We start from the raw sequence: 25,650 nt of genomic DNA on the forward strand, positions 1-25,650 counted from the left end.
GCTTTTACCTTCAGGGGAATCAAGGCATGTTGAAGTACAAATTGTACTCCCAGAGCTGAACCAATAGTCTGGCATAGGACTGAGAATAGCCAGCTCTAACACATTCCCAGGTAATGCTGTATTGATGGTGCTGCGCTGTCTGGGCAACCACATACTTTGACCTTCTCTGTTTTCAAAATATTAAACAGAGACTATGATGTTCTTCATAAACAGTTACATTGCTCTAGTGACTTTAATCCTTGATCTCCCTTATCCTAATTGCTAAATGCATGTGCCGATACACAGAATGCTATGGAAAATCTTTTGAAGTTGGATAAGTAGTATAGAGTTCAGAAGACTTGAGGTCATTGGCTGGTTTTCATAGTGAGTTTAACTGTTTATTTCTTTGTAATAATGAGTCTTATAGTGGAGTCCTTGGAGGACTGGAACTCACTATGTAAATCAGGGTGACCTTAAACATTTGGTGATCCTCCTGCCTCCGTCTCTTGAGTACTGTGATTGTGAACGTGTGCCACCATACCAGAATTGAAGGCCAACCTTGGATGAAGAACAAGTTCAAGGCCTATCTGAACTATGTGAGAACCTGCCTCAGCATGAATGACAGACAAGACAGAGGCCAGTGAGATGGCTTAGTGGCACATGGTTAATGTGCTGCCAAGTCTGATAATCTGAGTTTGAGTTTCAGGGCCATAAGGTAAAAGAAGGGAGCTGGTTTCCAAAAGTTGTCCTGTGATTCCCACCCCTATGCATAGGCAGACCAAGTAACGAACTAAAACAGTACGCTGGATGTGGTAGTCCATGCCTTTAATACCATCGCTTAGGAGGAGGCAGACACATGGAGATTTCTGTGAGTTCAAAGCCATCCTGGTCTATGTAGCAAGTTCTAGACCTCCCAGGCCTATAAAGTGAGATTTTTCATAATGAGTTTGATTCTGTTTCTGTTTTGTTTGTTTGTTTGTTTCTTTTTTTAAGATTTATTTATTTATTAATATCATTATTATTCTGCCTGCATGTGTCCCCGCAGGCCAGAAGAGAACACCAGATCTCATTACAGATGGTTGTGAGCCACCACGTGGTTGCTGGGCATTGAACTCAGGACCTCTGGAAGAGCAGCTCTTAACCTCTGAGCCATTTCTCCAGCCCCCTTATTTATTTCTTTTTAAGACTTTGTCTTGCAGTGGAGTCCTTGCAGGACTGGAGCTCGATCTCAAAATAAAAAAGGGGGTTGGTATAGGAATAATGCTGAATGGAAATGTAATATCAAAAGTTTATTTACTGGGATTGAGAATGTAGCTCAGTTGGTAGAGTACTTGCCTAATGTGTGTAGCTGAGTCTGATCCCTAATGTATAAATCCGACAGAAGTGCACACCGTAATTCCAGCACTCATGAAGTGGAAGGAGGAGTATTAGAAGTACAAGGTCATCCAGGGCTACATAGTGAATTCTAAGCCAACCTAAGATACAGGAGACTCTGTTGCCAAAAGAAAAAAGAAAAAAAGTTGTGTACTATGCGATGCTGTTTTTTCTTTATATACTGTTTCTGTATATACTGATATATTCTTGGAATGACAATGATAAATGTGGGGAGCAGGCTAGTGGTGAGTAGTAGGAGTACGGCAGTTGGGTGAGGCTGTAAAGAGGGAGCATGGGGCAGCTCTGTGGTGTCTTGATTGTGCTTGTTGTTACAAAACTGTATGTTTTGTTACAAAACTAGAGGAAATGGCATCTAGTTGCATCCAAACCCAAGTTCATGCAAAACTGGTAAAATCTGAATGATCTATGCCTTACATTAATTTCTTCTGTCTGTCTGTCTATCTATCTTTTTTTCTTTAAAAAAATTTAGAGATATTCCTGCTTTCCAGGAAGGTTTCTGTGTCTTGGGGGTGAATTGCTTACAACTGGTCCATTTGGTTTTTAAGTGTGCTGCTTTTGTTTTTTTTTTTGGTCAGGAAAATCTCCTGATGAGAATTCACTTCCACATTGCGGATGAAACCAAAGAGGATATATGTACTGCCCAACACTGCATTTCTCACCAGAAATTTGCAATGACATTGTTTGAGCAGGTAGACCTCTCTATCCTCATGTCTTAGACTTTTTCTTGAAGGACATTTTATCTGGGGATGTAGAGTCAGTGGGTTTCAGAACAGTTGCTGACTGTGACTGCTCGGTTTGCTTTCCCTCGGGCCCAGTGTGTATGCACTAGCTGTGGTGCCACTTCCGACCCCCTGCCCTTCATCCAGATGGTGCATTACATCTCTACTACTTCCCTGTGGTGAGTTCATGGACTTCTCGTGGATTTTATTTTATGTGTATGAATGTTTTACCTGCCTGTATGTTTGTGCACCATGCTTATGCCTGGTGCCTACAGAGGTGGGAGAGAGTAGTGGATCCCCTGGGACTGGAGTAATAGACAGCCATAAGCTGACAAGTGGGTGCTAGGAACTGAACCCGGGTCCTCTGGAGGAGCAGCCAGTGCTCTTAACTGCCACTTGAGTCGTTCTTGTAGCCCGCTCTTAGGGAATTCTTTATTGCACTGTTAGGCATTCCTTCAGCTGATTGGGTTTTAACTGAAGGCCACCAAATAGCATATATCTTTATGTTGAATCTGTGCTATATTGCAAAAGTCCAGAATTCCTAGGCTTATTAATGGCTAGCAAAATGGGAGGAGAAATGGAGAGTCTGTAAGATTTGAATTTGGAGACAGACAGAGAGACTCACTGTGTTTGTAGGACACTGAGGCTAGTCAGGACATGGGGCTGTAGTATAGTCAGCAAATGAAAATCACACATGCACACCACGCCTTTAATCCCAGCACTTGGGAGGCAGGAGCTGATGGGCCTATGTGTTGGAGGCCAGAACGGTCTACATAGCAAGTTCCAAGACAGCCACAGAGAACTCCCAATGAGACCCTATCTTAAAGAAAGAAAAAGAAAATGACATGTCTGAGTTAGGGTTTGTATGAATGATTTTGATTTTTTAATTTAGCCATAACTTGGTACAACATCTGCCATTACTTTCTTCCTTTCCCCGTCTTGAAGTAACCAGGCTATTTGTATGCTGGAAAAACGAGAGAAACCGTCACCAAGTATGTTTGGTGAACTGCTTCAGAACGCCAGCACCATGGGGGATCTGCGGAACTGTCCGGTGAGTTAACTCCATGGAATTTAGGATGAGAAAGAACCCCGGCTTGTAGCATTGCCACAGAGCAGGTGGGAATGTTTGAACTAGCACTGTGTCTGTATTTCAGAGCAACTGTGGGGAGAGGATCCGGATCCGCCGAGTGTTGATGAACGCACCACAGATTATCACAATTGGACTGGTTTGGGACTCAGACCATTCAGACTTGGCAGAGGATGTCATCCACAGTCTGGGTACCTGCCTTAAGCTGGGTGATGTATGTGTTAGCTGTCTTTATTTCAGTATTGTTCAAGCTATGTTCTATGTGACAATTAATAGAGCATTTTGGACAGACATACTTGTGTTCTGTGTGCAGATTCGTGAGCTTCATGTACATACTCACATACCATTTTTGTGAGGATGGTAGAACCCTTTTAGAAAAAAAAAATGGCACAATTTTTGCCTTGAACAACAGGATGGGCAGAACTTAGATACTAATTAAAAAACAATCAGTTTCTATCGATGTTTACTGTTTGTTTATATCAGGATGGTGCAGAGAAGTGTATTCAACCATGGGATAGTAAGGTCAAAGTAATAAGCTGTCTTGACTTTGGGAGCTGAAGGAGGTAGAAGTTGGTGGCCTGAGCCCAAGAAGAGGAAATTCACAGAGAGGATGCCACAGAGAAACCACCCCCAAGGCCACTCCCTTGTGAGGGGGAAGGTTTTTTTTGTTTTTGTTTTTGTTTTTTTTTGTATTGTAGATAAGAGATGGAGAACAGACAGAGGTATCTGAGGAGAGCCCTGCCAGTTCTAGGGTTACCTTGTGGCAGCAGGAGGGCAGGGTCTGACCTGTTGGAAGCTTGTTTACGCTAATAGAGGACTGGATGCTCTCTTGAGATTGGAGGGCTGTAGGAAAGTGATGACTTTCCCTTGGCAAACAGAAATTCACTTTACAAGGTTTCTGTGGAATGCTGAGTGCTACTGGGTCAGAATCCAGCCTGAACTGAACCCAGATCGCCATTTTGTGGGGTTGGGATCTGACAGTAATAAAATAGCTTAGATGATAATTTAGTAGCTTAGGGGTTTCCGTGTATTTATTTTGGGGAATGGGAAAAATGTGAGAATAGGTCTCATTTGTAGCGGCTTGGTATCCTGAAGTAGGGAGAGCTAGTATTTTCTCTCAGTTCAAGGAGAACCAGAAAGTCTGGTTTCTTTTGTTCCGGTTTCTGTCTGTGGTAGTCCTGTGACTAAGGAGAGGCTGTTCTTGTTTTAAATAGCCACTCTTGAGAATGAATGAATGAACTGTCTGGGGTCACATTTTGAGTCTCCTCAAGGAATCTAACTAAAGTAGGTTGGGCACAGTAAGATCTTAAAAATAGGTTTTTGTTTGTTTGTTTTACAGTCTATATACTCTGTATTTCTGGTTTAATAAAAAAAATCTTTGAGTCAGAATCTCTTAGAACCCAAGCTGGACCCCCAGGGGCTCTGCAGCCTCCTTTGCTCCTGAGCTCTTACTTCCCTTGACCCAGCCTCTCTGTCTTTAAGTACAGGTGAAGGATTATAGGTCTGTGCTCTATGCCCGATTTTGACTATTTTCTTAATTAGAAAAATTCGTAGGTCAGAATCCCTTAATTCAAGTGTTTGTATGTCTCTTAGCACTTGAGACAGAGCTGAGCACCTAGGAGCTGAAAAAATTTGAAACTTGAGAGCTGGTTTTTGTTTAAAAATTGTTCTGACTTCTCTTCTGCCTCAGAGAGAAAATATTGGAAAAAAAATTGAGCTCTCTCTCCCTCTCTCACCCCCCCCCCCAATAAAGCTCTAAAAAAGGTAAAAAAAAAAAAAAAAAAAAAATTGAACTCACCATGCAGCCTCGGCCAACTTTAGACTTAGAATCCTCCTGTCTTGGCCTCAGAGTGTTGAGATTATAGGCATGTGCCACCAGTGTGCCTTTTCAGTTCCTTTCTAATAAGTAGTCTGGACCAGCAAAAATAGTTAGTTCAGCTTGAGGGGAGAAGCAAGTTACTGTCTTCATTAAGAAATGTTGATGGCCACTGGACCTGGTAGCACACATCTGTAATCCCAGCATTTGAGAGCCAGAAGTAGAGGATCAGGAGTTCAGAGTCATTCTTTGCTATACAATAAATTCAAAGCCAGTCTGGGCTACATGAGGCTCTATGTCAATAAAATAAAACAAAATAACGAAATGTTGATGGAAGAGGTAGGTGTGGTAGTGCGTGCTTACAGTCTCAGCACTCAGAAGGCTGAGGCTTAAGCATTGCCATGCATTTGCGGCCAGACTGGCCTACATAGTGAGTCCCCCAGCCAGGGCTACATAGTGTGGCCTTGTTGGGGTGGGAGAAGAAAGAGAAATGTTGATGGAGTCTGCTGAGGAATTGTGTTAGATGGTTGCCTATGTGATGGATCTTTTCCTTTCTTCACTTTTTCTTCCCATAGCTGTTTTTCAGAGTGACAGATGACCGGGCCAAACAGTCTGAACTATACTTAGTAGGAATGATCTGTTACTATGGCAAACATTATTCTACATTCTTTTTTCAAACAAAGATCAGAAAATGGATGTATTTTGATGACGCTCATGTTAAAGAGGTAGGAATATGCAAAGATCTTGAAGTATTTGGTGACTGAAATTTTGAAAAATCATATTTAATTTTCTCCAGTTTTTATTTTAATAATTTTGAATGGTGATTCTCTACAATGTTGGTAAGACACACATACTTTGTGATTGGATTGGTTGTTTTTCTTAAAATAAGGTTTAATTTTAATTTTTATTATTATTATTACTTGTTGATTTTTTTGGGGGGGAGCAGGGACAGGATTTCTCTGTGTAACCTTGGCTATCCTGGAACTCTCTTTGTAGACCAGGCTGGCCTTGAACTCTGCCTCCTGAGTGCTGGGATTAAAGGCATGTGTCACTACTGCCTGGCTAATTTTATAATTTTAAAACTGTGTCTGTGTCTGTACATTTGTGCATGCCTGCCTATGTGGGTATGTGCATGTGAGTGCAGGTGCCCACAGAGGCTAGAGGTGTCAGATCTTGCTGGGTCTGGAATTACAGGTGTCTGTGAGCCACCTGGCATGGGTGTTGAGAACTGAACTCCAGTCCTGTACAAGAGCATTAACCAATCTTAACTGCTGAGTCATCTCTCCAGCCCTAGTTGGTTGTTTTTCTGAAGCAGGGTCTTGATCTGTAATGCAGGCTGGTCTGGAACTTATAGTGTAGCCCAGGCTGTCCTCAAACTTGTAGAAGTCCTCCTTCCTTAGCCTTCCAAATTACAGGTAAGAGTATTACACCTGGCCTTTATCTGTTAAATGTAAGGGCATTAGTTTTAAATTCTGTAATAGATAGGAACAGGATATCTTTTGTTATTTTTTTCTCAGTCTCTCTAGACATTCAACATGGGTATGTTTTTATAATTGACAAATCATCATCATCATTATTAAATGGTTAATTTAAATGGGAACATGTAATGCAGCTAATTAGATTATATGCTTAACACTGAGTTGAGGATTTTCAATCTGGCATTATCCATAGGTAATAATTTGCTTCAAGGCTATTAAAAATTAACCTTTGCAGGGCGGTGGCGGCACATACCTTTAATCCCAGGCAGACGGATCTCTGTGAGCTGGAGGCCAGCCTAGTCTACAGATCTAGTTCCAGTACAGACAGGGCTACAAAGAGAAACCCTGACAAAACAAAACCAAACCCAAAATTATTCTACAGTTCTGATTTCCCTGGAGTGGCTTATTAGAACTTATTAGAGGTTGACATGAAACATGGGGCTGTAGTGATGCTTGAAGTAAGAAATTTGGTCTTGTCTAAAGCAGATCTGTGGATAACATGGTTTAGGTGTCTGCATCAATTAGAAAGCCACTTGTCATAAATCATCAGGCACAAAGGGAGGCCTGGAAGATAATGGGAGGAGAGGAGGAAGGGAAACTATGGTTGGGATGTAAAATAAATGAATTAAATTTAATTAATAATAAAAAGCAGCAGCTATGGAGACTGCTGCAGCTATGCTGACCGTATCAGTCTGTAGATTTGAAGCAAAAGCGTCCATAAATGGTAAAGTCTTTGTCAAATATTTCCCATATTCTGTTTGTTTTGGGGGGATAACAAATTATTTGAACATTAGGTTTTTTATCTGAAAAGTATTCTTATAAAATAATAAGATTGGTATGTGAAAACATAAACTATGCTTTAATTAAAATAATGGCAACTTAGTTTTAATTTACTGAATGTCTGTTATGAGTAAACTACCATACTAGCTAGTTGTCTAACTGGCAAGCCATAACTTACACCTAAGAATAAGCCTGGTTCAAGCGTAAGAAGGGATGCGTCTAGGGGTTTGGTCCAGTTGTTGTTTCTACGGCTGTTATGGCTGTTAATGTTACTCCTCCTTCCACTGTGATGGCAGAGCTGATCCGCCCGCCACAAGGCTATAGGTGAGAGGTTCAGACTGTCCGTTCTAAGCAGTTCACATGTTACATCCTGCCATGTGGGAGCTCTGAAATTGCCATTTCTTCTAAGACGTTCTGTACGAGTTTCTACTGCCGGGCGGCGGTGGCACACACCTTTAATCCCAGCACTCGGGAGGCAGAGGCAGGCGGATCTCTGTGAGTTTGAGGCCAACCTGGTCTACAGAGTGAGATCCAGGACAGGCACCAAAGCTACATAGAGAAACCCTGTCTCAAAAAACAAAAAACAAAACATAAAGAGTTTCTATTTGCCTTTTAGCTTTGTTAAGGTGATTTTAATATTTAGGAAAAAATTGTGGAAGTGAAAATTTGAAGTGAGCTCTTAAATCTAATATATATGAAAAAAAGTTGCTCACCAAAGCAACTTAGACCCCTCACATAGCATGTCCACCTTTGTGAGGTTTTATGCATATTTCAAAGCTGAGTTGATGGTTCACAGAAATAAAACTAATTGCATTCATCTTTCTTTGATAGTATTTTAATGCTTTCTTTAAAAAGAGGTGTTAATAGAAAGTCATTAAGTTTAGATCTAAAATCTTTTTTTTAACCTAATTTTTGTTGTAAGAAGACTACACTAGGAAAGGAATTATGTTTTGAATTGTGGATATGAAGGGTAATTGTCATATTCTTCTGGTGTTTCTGGCTCAGATTGGTCCGAAATGGAAGGATGTGGTAACCAAATGCATCAAAGGGCATTATCAGCCCTTACTGCTGCTTTATGCAGATCCCCAGGGTACCCCAGTGTCTACCCAGGACCTGCCTCCCCACGCTCAGTTCCTGTCATACACCAAGACATGCTACGATAGTGAAGATTCAGGTGAGCAGCCTAGCCCTCCCACCACCCCGTAGAGGCAGATAGTTGGGTCTCAAACTTACAAGTTCAGTTCATAGTCTAGCTAGGAGGAAGAGGGTCCACCACACTGGGAGAAAGAAGTGCCGACTTGTACACAAGCTGATTAGCACCAAACTTTATTTTCTTCAGCTTTCAAGAGTGTGTTGCCCCAAATCAGCTGTCCTCAAATCAAAAGTGAAAAGGGAACTATATCTGTTTGCATCAAGATACTAAAATAAAACTATAAGGGATATTTCAGTAACCTTGTAACATTGTTAAAGGTTATTGATTCTTGCTAGCAGTGTTATAGTGGCTTAAATCAATTTTGAGCAAGATATGTATTTATTTCATGTGTGTGAGTGTTTTGCCTATGTGTATGCCTATGTTTATGCCTGGTGCCTACAGAATCCAGAAGGAGGTGTTGAATCCTCAGGAACTGGAGTTATGGATGGTTATGCTATACCATGTGGGTGTTGGAAACAGAACCCCAAATCCTCTGCAAGAGCAGAAAGTGCTCCTAACTACTGAGCCATCTCTCCAGTCCCTGGCTTAAGTGAATTGTTAAGAAGCAGTAGATCACTACAGTTCTAATACTTGGAGGTGAAAGAGTTTTATTTAAATTTCAAATGTAGAAGTGATGGTCCTCAGCGTGTGATCAGTTGTTCTAGTCTCAGGCAACTGTTTGGAATTATGTAATGCCTTCCTATAAAAATCCCAGGGTATCCCACAGAGGCTGATACTATTTGAACTATAGCCCTCATAGTTTGGGCTTGCTTTCTGTAAAGATGCAGGACTGGCCCTTAGTATAGTTCTGAAAGAGAAGGTACATGCCTTCAAGCCCTCCCTCCCACTGCATCTCATTCTTGTCTGGCCTGTTGTGTTTCTTCTGAGGTTTTATTTTGATTTGGTTTGTTTTTTGAGCCAGAGCCTTACTATGCAGCACAGACCAGCCTGGAACACACTATGTAGCTCAGGCTGGCTTCTATTTCATGGTGATCCTCCTGCCTCAGCCTCCCGAGTGCTGGGCTTATACCAGGTCTAACCGCTCTTCCTGTTTTGTGCCTCATCCAGACCTGCTCTACTTCTTCCTTCAGTCAAGTGCTCATTTGTCTGTTGTGTTTATTTCAGCTAGGGGCTCAGGAAAAAGTCTTCTTGTCGGACATATTCCCACTAAAGAATGAATAATAGCCCCCAAATTCCTCAAAGATACTAAAAATGTGTATGTCATTTTAAAGCAACATATATAGGAGAGAGTCTCTAAGACAGGTGAACAGCTGGCAGGTGTGACTATATAGGAGAGAGTCTCTAAGACAGGTGAACAGCTGGCAGGTGTGACTATAGGAGAGAGCCTCTAAGACAGGTGAACAGCTGGCAGGTGTGACAGTATAGGAGAGAGTCTCTAAGACAGGTGAACAGCTGGCAGGTGTGACTATAGGAGAGAGCCTCTAAGACAGGTGAACAGCTGGCAGGTGTGACTGTATAGGAGCCTCTAAGACAGGTGAACAGCTGGCAGGTGTGACTGTATAGGAGAGAGTCTCTAAGACAGGTGAACAGCTGGCCGGTGTGACTGTATAGGAGAGAGCCTCTAAGACAGGTGAACAGCTGGCAGGTGTGACTGTATAGGAGCCTCTAAGACAGGTGAACAGCTGGCAGGTGTGACTGTATAGGAGAGAGTCTCTAAGACAGGTGAACAGCTGGCAGGTGTGACTATAGGAGAGAGCCTCTAAGATGAACAGCTGGCAGGTGTGACAGTATAGGAGAGAACTTCTAAGACAGGTGAACAGCTGGCAGGTGTGACTGTATAGGAGAGAGCCTCTAAGACAGGTGAACAGCTGGCAGGTGTGACTGTATAGGAGAGAGCCTCTAAGACAGGTGAACAGCTGGCAGGTGTGACTGTATAGGAGAGAGCCTCAAAGACAGGTGAACAGCTGGCAGGTGTGACTGTATAGGAGCCTCTAAGACAGGTGAACAGCTGGCAGGTGTGACTGTATAGGAGAGAGTCTCTAAGACAGGTGAACAGCTGGCAGGTGTGACTGTAGGAGAGAGCCTCTAAGACAGGTGAACAGCTGGCAGGTGTGACTGTATAGGAGAGAACTTCTAAGACAGGTGAACAGCTGGCAGGTGTGACAGTATAGGAGAGAGCCTCTAAGACAGGTGAACAGCTGGCAGGTGTGACAGTATAGGAGAGAGCCTCTAAGACAGGTGAACAGCTGGCAGGTGTGACTGTATAGGAGAGAGCCTCTAAGACAGACAGGTGAACAGCTGGCAGGTGTGACAGTATAGGAGAGAGCCTCTAAGACAGGTGAACAGCTGGCAGGTGTGACAGGTTGGCCTGGGGCTTTCCATCTATATAGATCTTACGTCTCACAACTTTTTCATTTCTTCACTTTCCCCCATAGGTTTTCTAAAAACCCCACAGTTTTTCACAGTGGCAGGCAAAGTGAGGGCTTCAGCAAGGTAGGGACGGGGTGGGAGGAATTGTGTGTGTGTCTGGATTACCTGGAAGATGGGTGTTGGGAAGAATGGCTCTGTGGTGTCTTCTTCTCACCCCTCCTTGGAGGAAGTTCTTGCCTTATGGGTCTTTGTTGCATCCATCTCCTTCCTCACCTCTGTCACTGTTCTCTCTTTCCTTACCTTTTCCTCTGTGTCTCCTCCTTCCTTCAGGAAGGGAGCCTTCCATCTCAAGTGACACTCGAACAGATTCCTCAACGGAGAGCTATCCCTACAGACATTCTCACCATGAGTCTGTGGTCAGTCACTTCTCTTCTGATTCTCAGGGGACAGTCATCTATAATGTGGAGAATGATTCCATGTCTCAGAGCAGTCGGGACACAGGTAGGGACTTAACATAGGATCCTGCTTGCCTGATTCAATTCCTGCATAGAAAGTCTCCTAGGAAAAAGAAACTGGGGCAAGTAGTAAGTAATATGCAAGGCAGAAAAGTGCAGAATTTGGGTAATTTAGTAGAATACAAAGAAATAAGATACTTTTGAATGAACAACGATGCTCCATTGCATATAGCAGTACATCAGTACGGACCATGTAATATGATTATCAATGTAATTTTTCTTACGTTTACCTTTGTCCTAATGTCCTTTTGATCCCTTAAATCCCTTTTGCCTTGTCTTCTACCTGGTCGTGTTTCATGCCATGGTTTTGAGTGAAAGTCTTCAAAAGAGGGAGTATTTATGGGTGGGGAATACCTGTTCATCATCCTCGTCCTAGGTTTCTGAAGGACAGACATGCAAATAAAGGATGGCCTGCTTATTATTGTACATTCCATACAGAAGAATCCTTGAATTGTTTTTAAGTCTGTGATTGTATCAGTGGAAGATGCCATTACAGGGCACAGAGGGAAGCATGGAGAATGACTGCTGAGATGGAAAGTTACAGGAAATAGAAGAGCTAAGGCATGAAACACTGTCTAAATGCCTAAGGACTTTGGCATGGATTCAGATCAGTTCTTTAGTCTTTTCCTTTTTACAAAAAATTTTCACCAGGCTCGCCTTTAATCCCAGCACTTGGGAGGCAGAGCCAGGTGGATCTCTGTGAGTTCGAGGCCAGCCTGGGCCACAGAGTGAGTTTCAGGAAAGGCTCCAAAGCTACAAGAGAAACCCTGTCGCAAAACCCCCCCAAAATTTTTTTCCTTTTGAAAAATTTTTATTTTTTATATGGGTGTTTTTCATGCATAGATATCTGTGTACCATGTATATGCCTGGTGCCCACAGAGGTCCTTGGATCCCCTGGAAGTGGAGTTACAGACAGTTGTGAGCTGCCATATGGGTACTAGGAATTGAACCCAAGTCCTCTGGAAGATCAGTCAGTGCTGTTAAACACTGGCCATTTCTCCTGCTGCACCTTTGATAAGAATAGAGAATTTCAAACAGTTCTAAATATACAACAGAGAGTACTTCCCACCCTCATGTACTTATCACCAAGTTTCAGTAACTGTGACCCAAGACCATTGTAATTTTACTGATGTCCCTATTCCTCAATTATTTTGAAGCAAATTCAAGACATTATATTACTTATTCCATAGATACTTTAGTATCTATTAAAATAACATGAATCATTTGCAAGCATACTTAAAAATAGTAATAAAGGCAGGGAATGTATTCACTGAACAGTGTGTGTTTAACGTGCGAAAGGCTCTGTGTTTGAGTCCTGCATGGAAACCAAAGAGAAAGAAAAGGAATTCTGCCTGCTGCTGCTGAGCACTGAGGGCTCCGCTGTTGGGAGTGCCGTCTTTACGGCTTTGTGTGTTTCCTCCAAATCAGAATGAGATTCCCAACATTGCGATGGGTCTTTTAGGTTATTTCTTACTTTTTTTTAGATTTATTTTATTATCTTTATGTGTTTGAGTGTTTTGCCTGCATTTTGTTTGTTTGTTTGGTTTTTTGAGACAGGGTTTCTCTGTGTAGCCCTGGCTGTCCTGGATCTCACTCTGTAGACCAGACTGGCCCCAAACTCAGAGATCTGCCTGTCTCTGCTTCCTAATTGCTGGGATTAAAGGCATGTGCCACCAGTGTCTGCTGCCTGCCTGCCTACTTACCTATTATCTATCTATCTATCTATCTATCTATCTATCTATCTATCTATCTATCTATCTATCTATCTATCTCTCCTCTCTCTCTCATTTTTGGTTTTTCAAGACAGGGTTTCTCTTTGTAGTCCTGGCTGGCTTGGAACTCACAGAGATCCGCCTGCCTCTGCCTCCCTAGTGCTGGGATTAAAGGTGTGCGCCACCACCGCCCCCTTCCTCTTTCTTATACATTGGTAGTTGGACCTAGAAGTTTGGTCAGACTCATTAGGTTTCTCATGAAGACTATTTTCTAGATGGTGTTAGATGCAATTGTTTTTTAAAGGCCATCTTTCTGGAATTGTGAGTCAGAAAGAAGCCATTCCTGTGAGGGAGTGATGTACATGTTAAGTTTAGGTCAGTAGGAGTTTTAACCTTGGTATCATTTAGTTGCTATAGGTGATTTTCTCTTTTTGTAAGTCTTTCTCATGGGCCCAAATAAACAAATAGATGGATAAAAGCAGTAAAAAATTGCATGAGGCAATTGGTTGAGAATAGTATCCATCACATCGCGTTACTGGTAACCTGAATGCTTCCAAGGCTCTTTGTATACTAGTATGTCATAAAGAATTTGTTAGCTCCCATGCATTTGAGAATCTGGGTGGTTTCTCTTAGCCTGTCATCAAACTTAATTCACGTTCTGGGTTCCAGCTGCTTAGCTGATTATATCCTTTAGAATATGACCTTTCTGTATAATTTAAATCATGCTCATTTGCATATTATGGGCTTGATACTAGGAAAGTTACATAAAATACTGATTTCCCTTGGGGTTTCTCAATGATTACTGATAAAGAATTATGAATGTCTGAGTGAAGCCAGATTTGGTAAAACATAGATTGGAGATGAGAATGAGAATCAATCAAAATCGAAATGCCTTCTAAAATTCACATTTACAGAGGATTTAGAACTGCGTCCTAAAGCCATACATAATGAGAGCTGTTGCCAAATACATAAAAGCAAATTCTGTCTTCAGTTTATGAGAGTGGGAGGTAGGTGTGATACATGCCTGTAATCCCAGTATTCAAGAGGCAGGAGACTTACTGTGAATTAAGGCCAGTTTGGACTGTATAAAATAAAAGCAATACTCCAACAAGATTCTACCTTAATTAAACAAAATAAAACCCATTTGCTTCAGATTTAAAAAAGGAAGAAAGTGCTGGGTGTGGTGGCAGACACCATTAGTCCAGCACTTGAGAGGCAGAGGCAGGTTGATCTACATTGAGTTCGAGGCCAGCCTGGTTTACAAAATGAGTTCTAGGACAGACAGGGTTACATAGAGGGAAAAAAAAGAGGGTGGGAGAAAGAACAAAAAAAAATAGGAGTTCATGACATTTTTAGATAATATTTTTTTTTCCTTTGAAAAATTACCGTGAGCTGATGGCTCATTCCTACTTAGTCTTGTCAAAGTTTGCTTCCTCAGCACTGAAGAGCTGACAGAGGTTGTTAATCAGCATCGTTAGTTCCTCTGGACCCCTGGGAACGATGATGAGTGTGTTCAGGATATGTTATAGATTTGGAAGGCACCATTGACTACCTGAGCTTTTCTACACTTACCTACTGAGACAGTCTTACACTTGCATCAGATAGTTCTGACCCTTACAGTGTCTGCTCCATGTGTATAATAAATTTGTGGCACTATTACAAATCCCAAAAGGAGACTCAAGAGGGTAGAGGTCAGTTGCAGAAAGAAGCTTACCCCATTTCCTTGTTCTTTCAGGGCACTTGACTGATAGTGAATGTAATCAGAAGCACACATCGAAGAAAGGGTCTTTGGTAGAGCGCAAGAGGAGTTCTGGCCGTGGTAGGAGGAAAGGCGATGAGCCACAGGCCTCCGGGTACCACAGTGAAGGCAAGCCATCTGCACTCCTATTTCCTTTGTTAAACTTTTGTCTGTTTCCCAAAAGGCTTGTCCTTACTTTCTTAGCTTTAGGGGGAGGGCATTTGTGATTATCTTAAACACTGTTTTTCTTTCCTTCTCTGATTTTTAGGAGAAACACTGAAAGAGAAGCAGGCTCCTAGGAGCGCCTCCAAGTCTAGCAGCACAAGCAGGCTGAAGGATTTCAAAGAGACAGTCAGCAATATGATCCATAGCAGGCCTTCCTTGGCTTCTCAGACCAATGTAGGATCTCCCTGTGCGGGCAGGGCAGGAGACCAGCCAGACAAGACACCACCAAGGAACTTGCCTTTACACTCTCGGGACTGGGAAACTGAGAGTACCAGTAGTGAGGCAAAATCCAGTTCTTCCAGCAAGTATCGCCCAACATGGAGACCCAAACGAGAGTCTTTGAATATTGACAGCATTTTTAGTAAGGACAAAAGGAAGCATTGTGGCTACACCCAACTTAGAACCTTTTCTGAAGATTCAGGTGAGCAGAGAATAAGGGAACAAATGGGCTTTCAAATACAATTGATTTATGTATTTAAAAATCCTGGGCTGGAGCGATGGCTCAGAGGTTAAGAGCACTGACTGCTCTTCCAGAGGTCCTGAGTTCAATTCCCAGCAACCACATGGTGGCTCACAACCATCTGTAATGAGATCTGGTGCCCTCTTCTGGCTTGCAGACAGAATACAGTATAGATAATGAATTAAAAAAAAAAAATCCTGAGTTTTCTGGTATAGCTGGCAAGGAACATCTTTACTCTGATGTCATGTTTTTTGAAGATATGACTTTAGTGGATAATTTTTAGAGTGGAGGTTTAGTTAGATTTTCATTTAGACAAATGCTAAATCTACCTCCTCTATATCTGACTAGCTAAAGAATTTACGCCAGATGAAATAAGCAAGCCACCTGCTTATGACATTCAAGCTGGTGGACCAAGCTCCCAGCATAAACCCTGGAGTGCAGCCCGGCCAGGCTCTCATCTTTTAGAGCAGCATCCACGCCTAATCCAGCGGATGGAGTCTGGCTATGAGAGCAGTGAGAGGAACAGCAGCAGCCCTGTCAGCTTGGATGCAGCCCCTCCTGAGAGCTTGAATGTCTACAGGTATTGTCTGGTCTTTTAATAGCCCCAGTTCTTTGCACAATGTGAGCTACCTACTCGGAGCTTTCAGCTATGAATTAGGCGAGTGAAGAGAGAGGTTTTAGCACTGACCATATTCTCTACCTGCTTTTCTATAGCAGCAGCACCCTCTGTTGGGAGGAGGAGTAAAGGCAGTGGCTTTTCATTTGAAGCATTAGCTATTCAGTAATATTTGTTTAGTACGTACTTAAAGCAACTATAATAAAGTTGTAAGACTACAGAGAATGCTAACAAGGATAATGCTGCCAACTTGTAAAATGTTCATTTGTCAGGCATGTAGAATGAGCAACTCTAGAGATCTAATGTACAACCTGAATATAAGTTTGTTTTTTGTTTATTTGTTTGCTTTTCGAGACAGGGTCTCTCTGTGTTGTTTTCATGGCTGTCCTGGATCTCGCTCTGTAGACCAGGCTAGCCTCGCACTCACAGAGATCCACCTGGCTTTGCCTCCCGAGTGCTGAGATTAAAGGCGTGCGCCACCACTGCCCAAATGCAGGCTACAAATGCAGGCTTTTAAAATTGTACCGTTTGTGGCATTCATAATGAATGGGATTTGAGCTGCTTTTGCCCCTGTGAGGTAATGGGTGCTGATTTCTGCTTTACTCCTGGCAGCCTGAGTATTAACCCATTGTGCCACAAGCATTGTGTTGTCTCTTGAATAGAATATTGTATGTAGTACAGGCTGGTCTTGAATTCATTTTGTAGCCCAGATTGACCTTAAACTTAAGCTGATTCTTTTGCCCCATTTCCAGAGTGCTGAGATCACAGGAGTGCCTCACCACACACATTGTGAATATTTACAATCCTACATTTTTATTTGAAAAATTGTTTAGGGGTCTAGAGAGATCACTTAGCAATTAAAAGTACTGTTGCTTTTGTAAAGGACCTAAATTTGGATCTCAGCACCCATGTCAGGTAACTGTAGCTTTAGGGGCTCTGACCTATACTACTCTGTCTTCTATAGGCACCCCCACACATGTATGCACATACATACACATTAAAAAATAATTGTTTAGTAAATGTTTTTCAACAAAAGATGCATTAGTGAATCAAAACATTGATTTTAAAATCAGAGAAGAAATCCAACCTGTAATTTATTCTTATTTTCTTTCTTGGTTTTTGAGTTACTGGGGTCCCAATTATGAAACCATTGATAATCATAATCCCATAACATAATAATGACAGTTTAATATAGATCATTATACCCTGCTTGAAGGCCTCATTTTGCTCTCTATACATTGTTTTTATAGTTGCTGTGGAAGCAATATTATTATTACTTTATTTTATTTATTTTGTTTTTTCAAGACAGGGTTTCTCTGTGTAACTCTGGCTGTCCTGGAACTTGCTCTATAGACCAGTGTAGATGTAACCAATCGTCTTATTAAAATAAGAAACACAGAGCCAATGTAAAAGAGAAAGCCGAGAGGTCAGAGCTCAGAGCTAAAATCTTACCTCCTGCAGTGCTCCTAGCTTCCCCGAGAGAGAGCTTCTTCCTGTTTGTCTGTCTTTAAATAGTCTTTCTGTTCTGCCTTCTCATTGGTTATAAACCCAACCACTTGACTGCCTCATCAGTCACTGCCTGTAAATACTGTCCTCCAGGTCTTAAAGGCGTATGTCTCCAATACTGGCTGTATCCCTGAACACACAGAAATCTACCTAGCTCTTCTAACCACCACGCTCTTGCTATGGCTCTAATAGCTCTGACCACAGGGCAACTTTATTTATTAACATAGAATTAAAATCACATTTCAGTACAAATAAAATATCACCATAGACCAGGCTGGCTTTGATTTGTGGAGCTCACAGGAATTCACCTGCCTCTGCTGGAATTAAAGGCACGCACCACCCATCCCCCTTCCCCACAACCAGAAGCAGTATTTTTAACCTTCTAGCTGTTTTGAAAGAGTTTTGCCATATCCTTATTCTTCACTGTTCTTGCCTGCCTACCAGACCCTGTTCAGTTTTATGCATGAGAAAATGCTATAAAGGTTTAGTATGTTGGGCTTGAATTTCACTCAATGGGTAGAGTACTTGCCCAGCATGGTAAGTTTCTCAGTTTTGTCCTCCAAAAGATATTAGTAAGAAAGAGGAAAATAATATGAGAATATGTTCATTAATTCATGTAATAGAATTTGGGTGTCTGCTCAATACTTTTGTTCTGTTTTATTTTGTTTGTTTTGTTTTTTTTGAGACAGGGTTTCGCTGTGCAGCCCTGGATGTCTTGGAACTTACTTTGTAGACCAGGCTGGACTTGAACTCAGAGATCCACCCACCCACCTCTGCCTCCTGAATGCTGGGATTAAAGGTGTGCGTCACCACCACCCAGCAGCCATATACTATTAGGTGCACAACTTGTGAAGGGAACTAGAGAAGAACACAGGTGTCTGTTTCCCAAGCAGTCTAGTGGAGTGAGTGAGTTTATGAAGTAAGCAAGCGAAAGACAAAAGGATGAAGAGTGGGCAGCAAAGAGGCAATGAGACATCATAAAATCTGATGTACTAAAGCATTCAGAGAAGACTAGAGTAGCCCCATTGAGAATGCAAGCACAAGGTAACATCATTAGTTTGGGGCTCAGAAGCATTCATCAGATATTGACTAGGGAAGGCCCCTTGGGGCAGCCTATTGGAGTTCCTGATTGAGAGAATCCTGAACAGTGCTGAGTGTCCCTTTGGCTGAGGCTTCATGTAAAAGAGCAAATGATAGCACATAGCCAACACAATCAAATTTGGGGCATACAGTCATTTAGCAGAAACTGGCTAGAGAAGCTGAGGCAGCTGGCTGCAGCATCCCACTGAGAATCCTGGTGCGCAGTCTTCTTCTGTTCTTTCCATGGGTGACCTTCTAATTCCATTTCCTATGTGAATGGGTTCGAGGACAGTTGTAGAAGTCACTTCTCTCCCACCGTAGGGCTTCCTTGGTTTGATCTCAGGTCATCAGGCCAGGTAGCAAGCACCTTTACCTGCTGAGCCATCTTACCAGTCCAAGGACACAATTTTTTAAAAAAATTATTTATCTTTTAAAGATATTATAATACAGTTGGGCAGCAGTGGCACACGCCTTTAATCCCAGCACTCAGAGGAAGAGTCAGGCGGATCTCTGTGAGTGAGTTCGAGTCCAACCTGGTCTACAGAGCGAGATCTAGACAGGCTCTAAAGCTACACAGAGAAACCCTGTCTTGAAAAAACAAAAAGACATTATAATCCTACTTAAGACAACTTTATTTATTTATTTATTTATTTATTTATTTATTTATTTATTTATTTATTTATTTATTTATTTATATTTTATGTGCATTGGTGTTTTGCCTGCACATGTGTCTGTGTGAGGGTGTCAAATCCCCAGGAACTGAAGTTACAGTCAGTTGTGAGCTCCCATGTGGGTGCTGGGAATTGAACCTAAGTCCTGGAAGAGCATCCCATGCTCTTAACCGCTGAGCCGTCTCTCCAGTCTCCTGGACACAATGTTATTTAACACTCTTAGCAGCTTGCTGAGGAAACAGCAAACAGAAAGGAAAACAGGACAGGACCTTTCAGGGAGACAGGTACAGCCTCCTTACTCTCAGAGTCCACCCCCCCCCCCTTTTCTCTTTGTTTGCTATTTTGTTTTGTTTGTACACAGGGTCTCACTGTGTAGTCCTGGCTAGCCTGGAACTTACTTTATAGACCAGGCTGGCCTAGAACTCACAGATCCACCTGCTTTTGCCTCCTGGGTGCTGAGATTAAAGGCATGCCCACCCCAGAGGCTTTTAAAAAGCATAAATAGAGAATTTACCAATATAATGTACATTACAAAAAGCTGTTTTTTCTTTTTCTTTTTTCAATCTGAGATGAATTCTTGTTCTATTCTTGTTTCCTAACCCTGGAATTCTATACTTATTCTATCCTCCTGCCTCAGCCTCTGGAGCTGCTGCATCGTGGTTTTGTCTCCTGACCTTGGTTCCCAAGCTTTTATGATGTTTGCTTTCTGTTCTGAAATTTTAGTCTTAGGAATGTTGTTAGAAGCCACCCTTCGAAACTTTTACTACTATGGATTCTCTTTTAAAGGGATCAAAGCACAAAGAGACCAGGGTTTGTCCCTTCTTGGCGTCATATCCCAAAGTCCCACAGCAGTAGCATCCTGGAGGTAGACTCCACAGCATCCATGACTGGCTGGACAAAGACTCATCCTCTCTCAGGTAAACAGGAAGATACTGGATCAGACCACCAGTTCTATTTGGGAAACAGCTTTGTTGAGCATACTTCCACTAAAAGACAATTGTTGTTTGAGAATTCCATCAAAATGTAAAAGTGTGTGCTGGAGACCTAGCTTGGTAGCTAAGTGCTTGTTATGCACCATGAAGACCTGAGTTCAGTTCCCAACATGCTGGGGAGGCATATTCATATTGCTCACTGGCCAGCCAGCCAGCCAAGCTGAATCAGCAAGTCCCAGGCCTTACTGAGAGATCATGTCTCAAGACGCAGAGTGGATGGCTGCTGAGGATAGCACTCAAGTTTGACCTCTGGCATACATATGCACCCACACAGGTACCCACACATACTAATGAATATACACACCCATCTAAACATACCCACCCCCAAGTTTAATGGAAGACTTTTCAGTTGCTTTTCCTCAGTTTCTCCAGTTTTTGTTTCCCACAGCTTGCCTGAATGTTTTAACATTGCAAAGAGTTTTATGAAATGAGGAGGGACAGAAATATGATGCATGATGTTAAAAAATAGTTCCATTCCTTAGAAGAGTAAGTCCTAGGGCTCTCCTTGGTCTAGGCAAGATCTTGAGAAATGAATTCCAGGGCTGGAGAGATGGCTCAGTGGTTAAGAGCACTAGCTGTTCTTCCAGAGGTCCTGAGTTCAATTCCCAGCAACCACATGGTGGCTTAAAAACATCTGTAATGAGACTTGGCACCCTCTGCTGGCCTGCAGGCATGCATGCAGACAGAACACTGTGTACATAATAAATAAATAAATCTTAAAAAAAAAAAAAGAAATGAATTTCGTAGTGATTGATGTTGTTATAAACTGAGATACAACATAAACGTGGGCAAAACTATGAAATGAGCAATTCGTGTTGACCCCTCCCTTGCCTCTGTATCATAGTCTCATACCTACCAGTTGATTGACAGTTGCTCATTGGTTCTTAGAGCTGTGGAAAGGAGTGTGCAGGAACAGGAAGAAGATGTGCTTAGGTATTGGTGCTGACACTTGCCAGGCAGAGGGATATATAGAGAAAGGTGCACTTGGAATCCTGGGTATGTTAAAGGCAGAAGCCATGCCTGCTTCCTCCTGAAATTACATACTGTGCTGATCCTTCATGGTTTAACTTATTTCATGTCGAGTAACATTACTTTAAGAAACTTGTGAATGTGGATGAACCTACTATCCCTTCTAGTCTCTTCAGATAGATGGTACCTTTTCAGTATAGTAAAAACTGAGTCTTACGGTTTTCCCTGTCAGTCCTCAGTTCTGGACAAATTGGATCGAATATAATCTTCTTTCTTAACAGGCAAAAGACATTTAACAAAGTGATGACAACATTTTTTCACTCACATATACACATGCATCCACATGTGACGAAGTGTACAGACACACAGGTACACCACACACATATACACACACCCAACCAAAAAACAAAATAAACCTAACTATAGAAGTAAATTGGGTCCAACAATTCAATAACCTGCTTTTTACCTTCTAAAACTGAAGGAACCAGTGCTAACACTGGTATATATGCTTATATAAATGTCTAGATGTGTGGGATCAGGATCAATCCCTGGTGCATGAGCTGGCTTTTTGGAGCCCAGTGCCTATGGTGGGACGCCTTACACATCCTTGGTGCAGGGGGAGGGGCGTGGACCTGTCTCAACTGAATGTACCAGGCTCTGCTGACTCCCCATGGGAGTCCTTGCCTTGCAGGAGGTGGGAATGAGGGGGTGGGTTGAGGGGGAAGACTATGGAGTGGGAGGAGAGGGGCACCTGTGGTTGACATGTAAAGTGAACGGGGAAATTTGCTGAGTCATGGTTGCTCCCTCTGGTATGCAATACATGCAAGTGATATTAAATACACTGACTCAAAAAAAGTCTAGATGTTTATGTACATACATATAGGTCTTACTATTAAAAATGGAGACATACTATACATACTATTCTATCTCCCACAGTTTTACTTGATTTATCATGGATATCATTCCCAATCTATTTAGACTCATCAATGAACTCTTTAAAGATGAGTTTTCACTGTGGATAATTTACAAACCAATTTTTTAAAAATGGTGGAAATTACCAGGTGGCGGTGGTGGCACACACCTTTAATCCCAGCACTCAGGAGGCAGAGGCAGGCGGATCTCTGTGAGTTCAAGGCCATCCTGGTCTACAAAGCGAGTTCCAGGACAGGCTCAAAGCTATGCAGAGAAACCCTATCTTGGGGGAAAAAAAAAGAAAAGTTTAAAAAAATTAAACTTTTAATTAATTAAGAAATTAAAGAGGGGAAAAATAACTTTTTTAATTTTTTTAAACCAGGAATTGAACCTTGGAGTTTGGTGGTCATACATGTTAGGCACGTGCTTTGCCACTGAGCTATAACCCAGCTTCTTGCTGTGGTTTTGTTCTCTGAGATAGGTTCTCTGTCTCTAGTCTATACTGACTTGAAACTTACTATATAACTCAGGCTGGCCTTGAACTCATGGTAGTTCCTCTGTTTCAGCGTCCCAAGTGCTGGTATTACAGGTATTAGTACCATGACCAGATACTTTTTGAGACAGGGTCTCACTAAGTTGTCTAAGCTGGCTTTGAACTTATTCTATAAGCTAAGTAGGCCTTGGACTTGTTATCCTTCTCCATCACCCTCTGGAGTAGCTGGGATCATCTCCATCACCCTCTGGAGTAGCTGGGATCATGGGCCAGCACCAGTAGCTCCAGCTGAATTGAACCTACGTGACTTGAAGTCAGCTCTCCCATCTGCTGTCTGTGCTGCCCCTCTGTGTCTCAGTTTTCCTTTTTTCTAAAATAACCTGGGTGTCTACCTTATCACTTGAGAGAATTAAATGAAATAATATATGTCAAAATGCTTTTAAACTGTTTTTTAGTATATTGAAAATGCTTAAGAAATGTTAGGAGTTATACTGTTACAGTTAATGAAATATTGAAAATATATATGTTGTTGTTAACATCATCGTTATTCATGGCTCATGCATGGCTCTGAATCTGATAGGGAAAGCACTGTCCAAAGCATGAACTGGAAAGCAAGCGTTCCACAGGAATAATGGTATGGTAACCATAAAGTTAACCAATAATTCAACTTGATTCTGGAACTGTTGTAATTTCTCATCTTGGCTTGTATCTCAGGTGGGGAGATCACCTCTAAAAGTGAGCTGGATGAACTACAGGAAGAAGTGGCCAGGCGGGCCCAGGAACAGGAACTTCGAAAGAAACGGGAGAAGGAATTAGAGGCTGCTAAAGGGTTTAACCCTCATCCCAGCAGATACATGGACTTGGATGAACTGCAGAATCAGGGTAATTGTGAGAATTAGGCTGTAGGTAATGGGGACAGAGAGAAAAGGCAAAAAGTAAGATCATCACTTAGAAATTTCTTACCTACTGTTTAGCAGTATTTGATTTTATCTTGGTTTAACTACTGTGATGAGAACTAAGTTATGAACGGAAAAACTTATTGATTAGAGATAGCACTACTTCTAGGTACATCCATTAAAAACCTGAAAGTTAGGGGCTGAAGAGATGTCTTAGTGGTTAAAAGCACTGGATGCTCTTCTAGAAGACCTGGGTTTGATTCCCAGCACCCACATGGTGCCTCACAACCACCTATAACTCTAGTCTCAGGGCATCTGATGTCCTTTTCTGGCCTCCACAGGCACCAGGAACACATGAGGTACATAGACATATATGCAGGCAAAATACCTGTAATATGCATAAAATTAAAAAAAAAGTTTAAAGCTTGATGGTTAGAGATAGGGAAACTCAGGGAAAATGTTTTCCTTAAACATCTCTGAAATGTGTAAGTAGAACAAATCTTAACTCAGAGAGCAAGAAAGGGCGGTAATGTGTTTAGTATGCAAGGTGGTGCATATGCCAGGGCAGATGTGTCAGAGCTGTATTCCCAGCCGTAATTTGCCAGTTTTGCTTTCAGTTTTGGTTTTGGGTTCTCCCTTTGTTGCCCAGACAGGCCTTGACCTCATATCATCCTGTCTTAGCCTCCCAAGTAACTGGGGTGGTAGCTATGTACCATCACACCCAACCGTGATTTATTTTTGATCCCATGACAACTCATTCCCAAATCTCATAAGATGTGCATAGACATGAACTTCCACACCTGCCTCGTATTGGTTAATTACCTTCACCAAAAACCACAAAGCCAAATTAGCTTTGTATTATCACTTTGTACCCTGAGACTGGTCTTCAAAATAGGGAGTTCAGCAGCTTGCGGTGTCTTCTTTATATAGGTTCTGCTGGTAAAATAATATGGCGTCTAGGAACCAATGCCATATGACTGGCTGCTTGTCCCAGCTCTTTCCATACATCAAGTAGCTTTCTGGACTAAGTAGTCTTAACTGGGGACAGCTTTTCTTCTAATCTTACTGTGGTCTGTGGTGTTTTCTTTCTACTTTCTCTCTCTTCTCTCTCCAATCTCTCTCTCTCTCTCTCTCTCTCTCTCTCTCTCTCTCTCTCTCTCTCTCTCCCCTCTCCCCTCTCCCCCCTCCCCCCTCCCCCCTCCCCCCTCTCTCCTCTCTCTCCTCTCTCTCCTCTCTCTCCTCTCTCTCCTCTCTCCTCTCTCTCCTCTCTCTCCTCTCCCCTCTCCCCTCTCCCCCCTCTCTCCTCTCTCCTCTCTCTCTCCTCTCTCCTCTCTCTCCTCTCTCCTCTCTCCTCTCTCTCCTCTCTCTCCTCTCTCTCCTCTCTCCTCTCTCTCTCCTCTCTCCTCTCTCTCCTCTCTCTCCTCTCTCTCCTCTCTCTCCTCTCTCCTCTCTCTCTCCTCTCTCCTCTCTCTCCTCTCTCTCCTCTCTCCTCTCTCTCCTCTCTCTCCTCTCTCTCCTCTCTCCTCTCTCTCCTCTCTCTCCTCTCTCCTCTCTCCTCTCTCTCCTCTCTCTCCTCTCTCTCCTCTCTCCTCTCTCCCCTCTCCCCTCTCCCCTCTCCCCTCTCCCCTCTCCCCTCTCTCTCCTCTCCCCCCTCTCTCCTCTCTCTCCTTTTTGTGATACTAGGGATTGAACTCAGGGCTTCACCCTTGCTAGGCTCTCTACTGCTGAGCTACATTCCCTACCTCCTAGTTCCTTTTGATTCAGGACAATTTTTGTCTTCTATTTCCCAAGTTATTTGTTGTGTTTGTTTCAAAATACACTTTAAAGCCTGGTGTCGTGGCTCACAGATTTAGTTCCAGCACTTAGGAGGCACAGGCAGGCAGATCTCTGAATTCAAGGCCAGCCTGGTCTATAGAGTGAGTTCCAGGATAGCAGAGAAACCCTGTCTCATTGAAATCAAAAATAAAATTTAAAAAAAGAGCTTTATAATTTCAATTCCTCTTAGCGATTTCTATATTTGGATCGTCTACTTTTCATTTTGAACTCAAGTTTTGTCAGTCTGAAGTTCCAGTTTATACTATTCTTTGT

At 42.3% G+C, this 25,650-nt stretch overlaps 1 protein-coding gene across 8 annotated transcripts in view; it reads left to right on the forward strand.

Annotated features, from left to right (window-relative positions):
• The window catches only part of Usp54 (ubiquitin specific peptidase 54), a 95,369-nt gene that overhangs the window by 47,321 nt on the left and 22,398 nt on the right, over window positions 1–25,650 (forward strand). For 4 of the 8 annotated variants that reach the window (XR_013042324.1, XM_076544715.1, XM_016003388.3 and 1 more), the window contains exons 5-16: window positions 1,950–2,063; window positions 2,190–2,272; window positions 3,039–3,144; window positions 3,248–3,394; window positions 5,572–5,721; window positions 8,260–8,428; window positions 11,108–11,278; window positions 14,740–14,871; window positions 15,011–15,388; window positions 15,776–16,007; window positions 20,087–20,217; window positions 23,381–23,548. Coding sequence is in view for 7 of the 8 variants with exons in the window: in XM_076544715.1 (XP_076400830.1) it covers window positions 1,950–2,063; window positions 2,190–2,272; window positions 3,039–3,144; window positions 3,248–3,394; window positions 5,572–5,721; window positions 8,260–8,428; window positions 11,108–11,278; window positions 14,740–14,871; window positions 15,011–15,388; window positions 15,776–16,007; window positions 20,087–20,217; window positions 23,381–23,548 (1,981 nt within the window). In the remaining variant the exon portion in view is untranslated. The remainder of the gene's footprint in view (window positions 1–1,949; window positions 2,064–2,189; window positions 2,273–3,038; window positions 3,145–3,247; window positions 3,395–5,571; window positions 5,722–8,259; window positions 8,429–11,107; window positions 11,279–14,739; window positions 14,872–15,010; window positions 15,389–15,775; window positions 16,008–20,086; window positions 20,218–23,380; window positions 23,549–25,650) is intronic. The other 4 variants (XM_076544717.1, XM_076544716.1, XM_076544720.1 and 1 more) reach the window with 1 other exon arrangement.

This window comes from Peromyscus maniculatus, chromosome 9 (genome assembly GCF_049852395.1).
Source record: "Peromyscus maniculatus bairdii isolate BWxNUB_F1_BW_parent chromosome 9, HU_Pman_BW_mat_3.1, whole genome shotgun sequence".
Classification (NCBI taxonomy): Eukaryota; Metazoa; Chordata; class Mammalia; order Rodentia; family Cricetidae; genus Peromyscus; species Peromyscus maniculatus.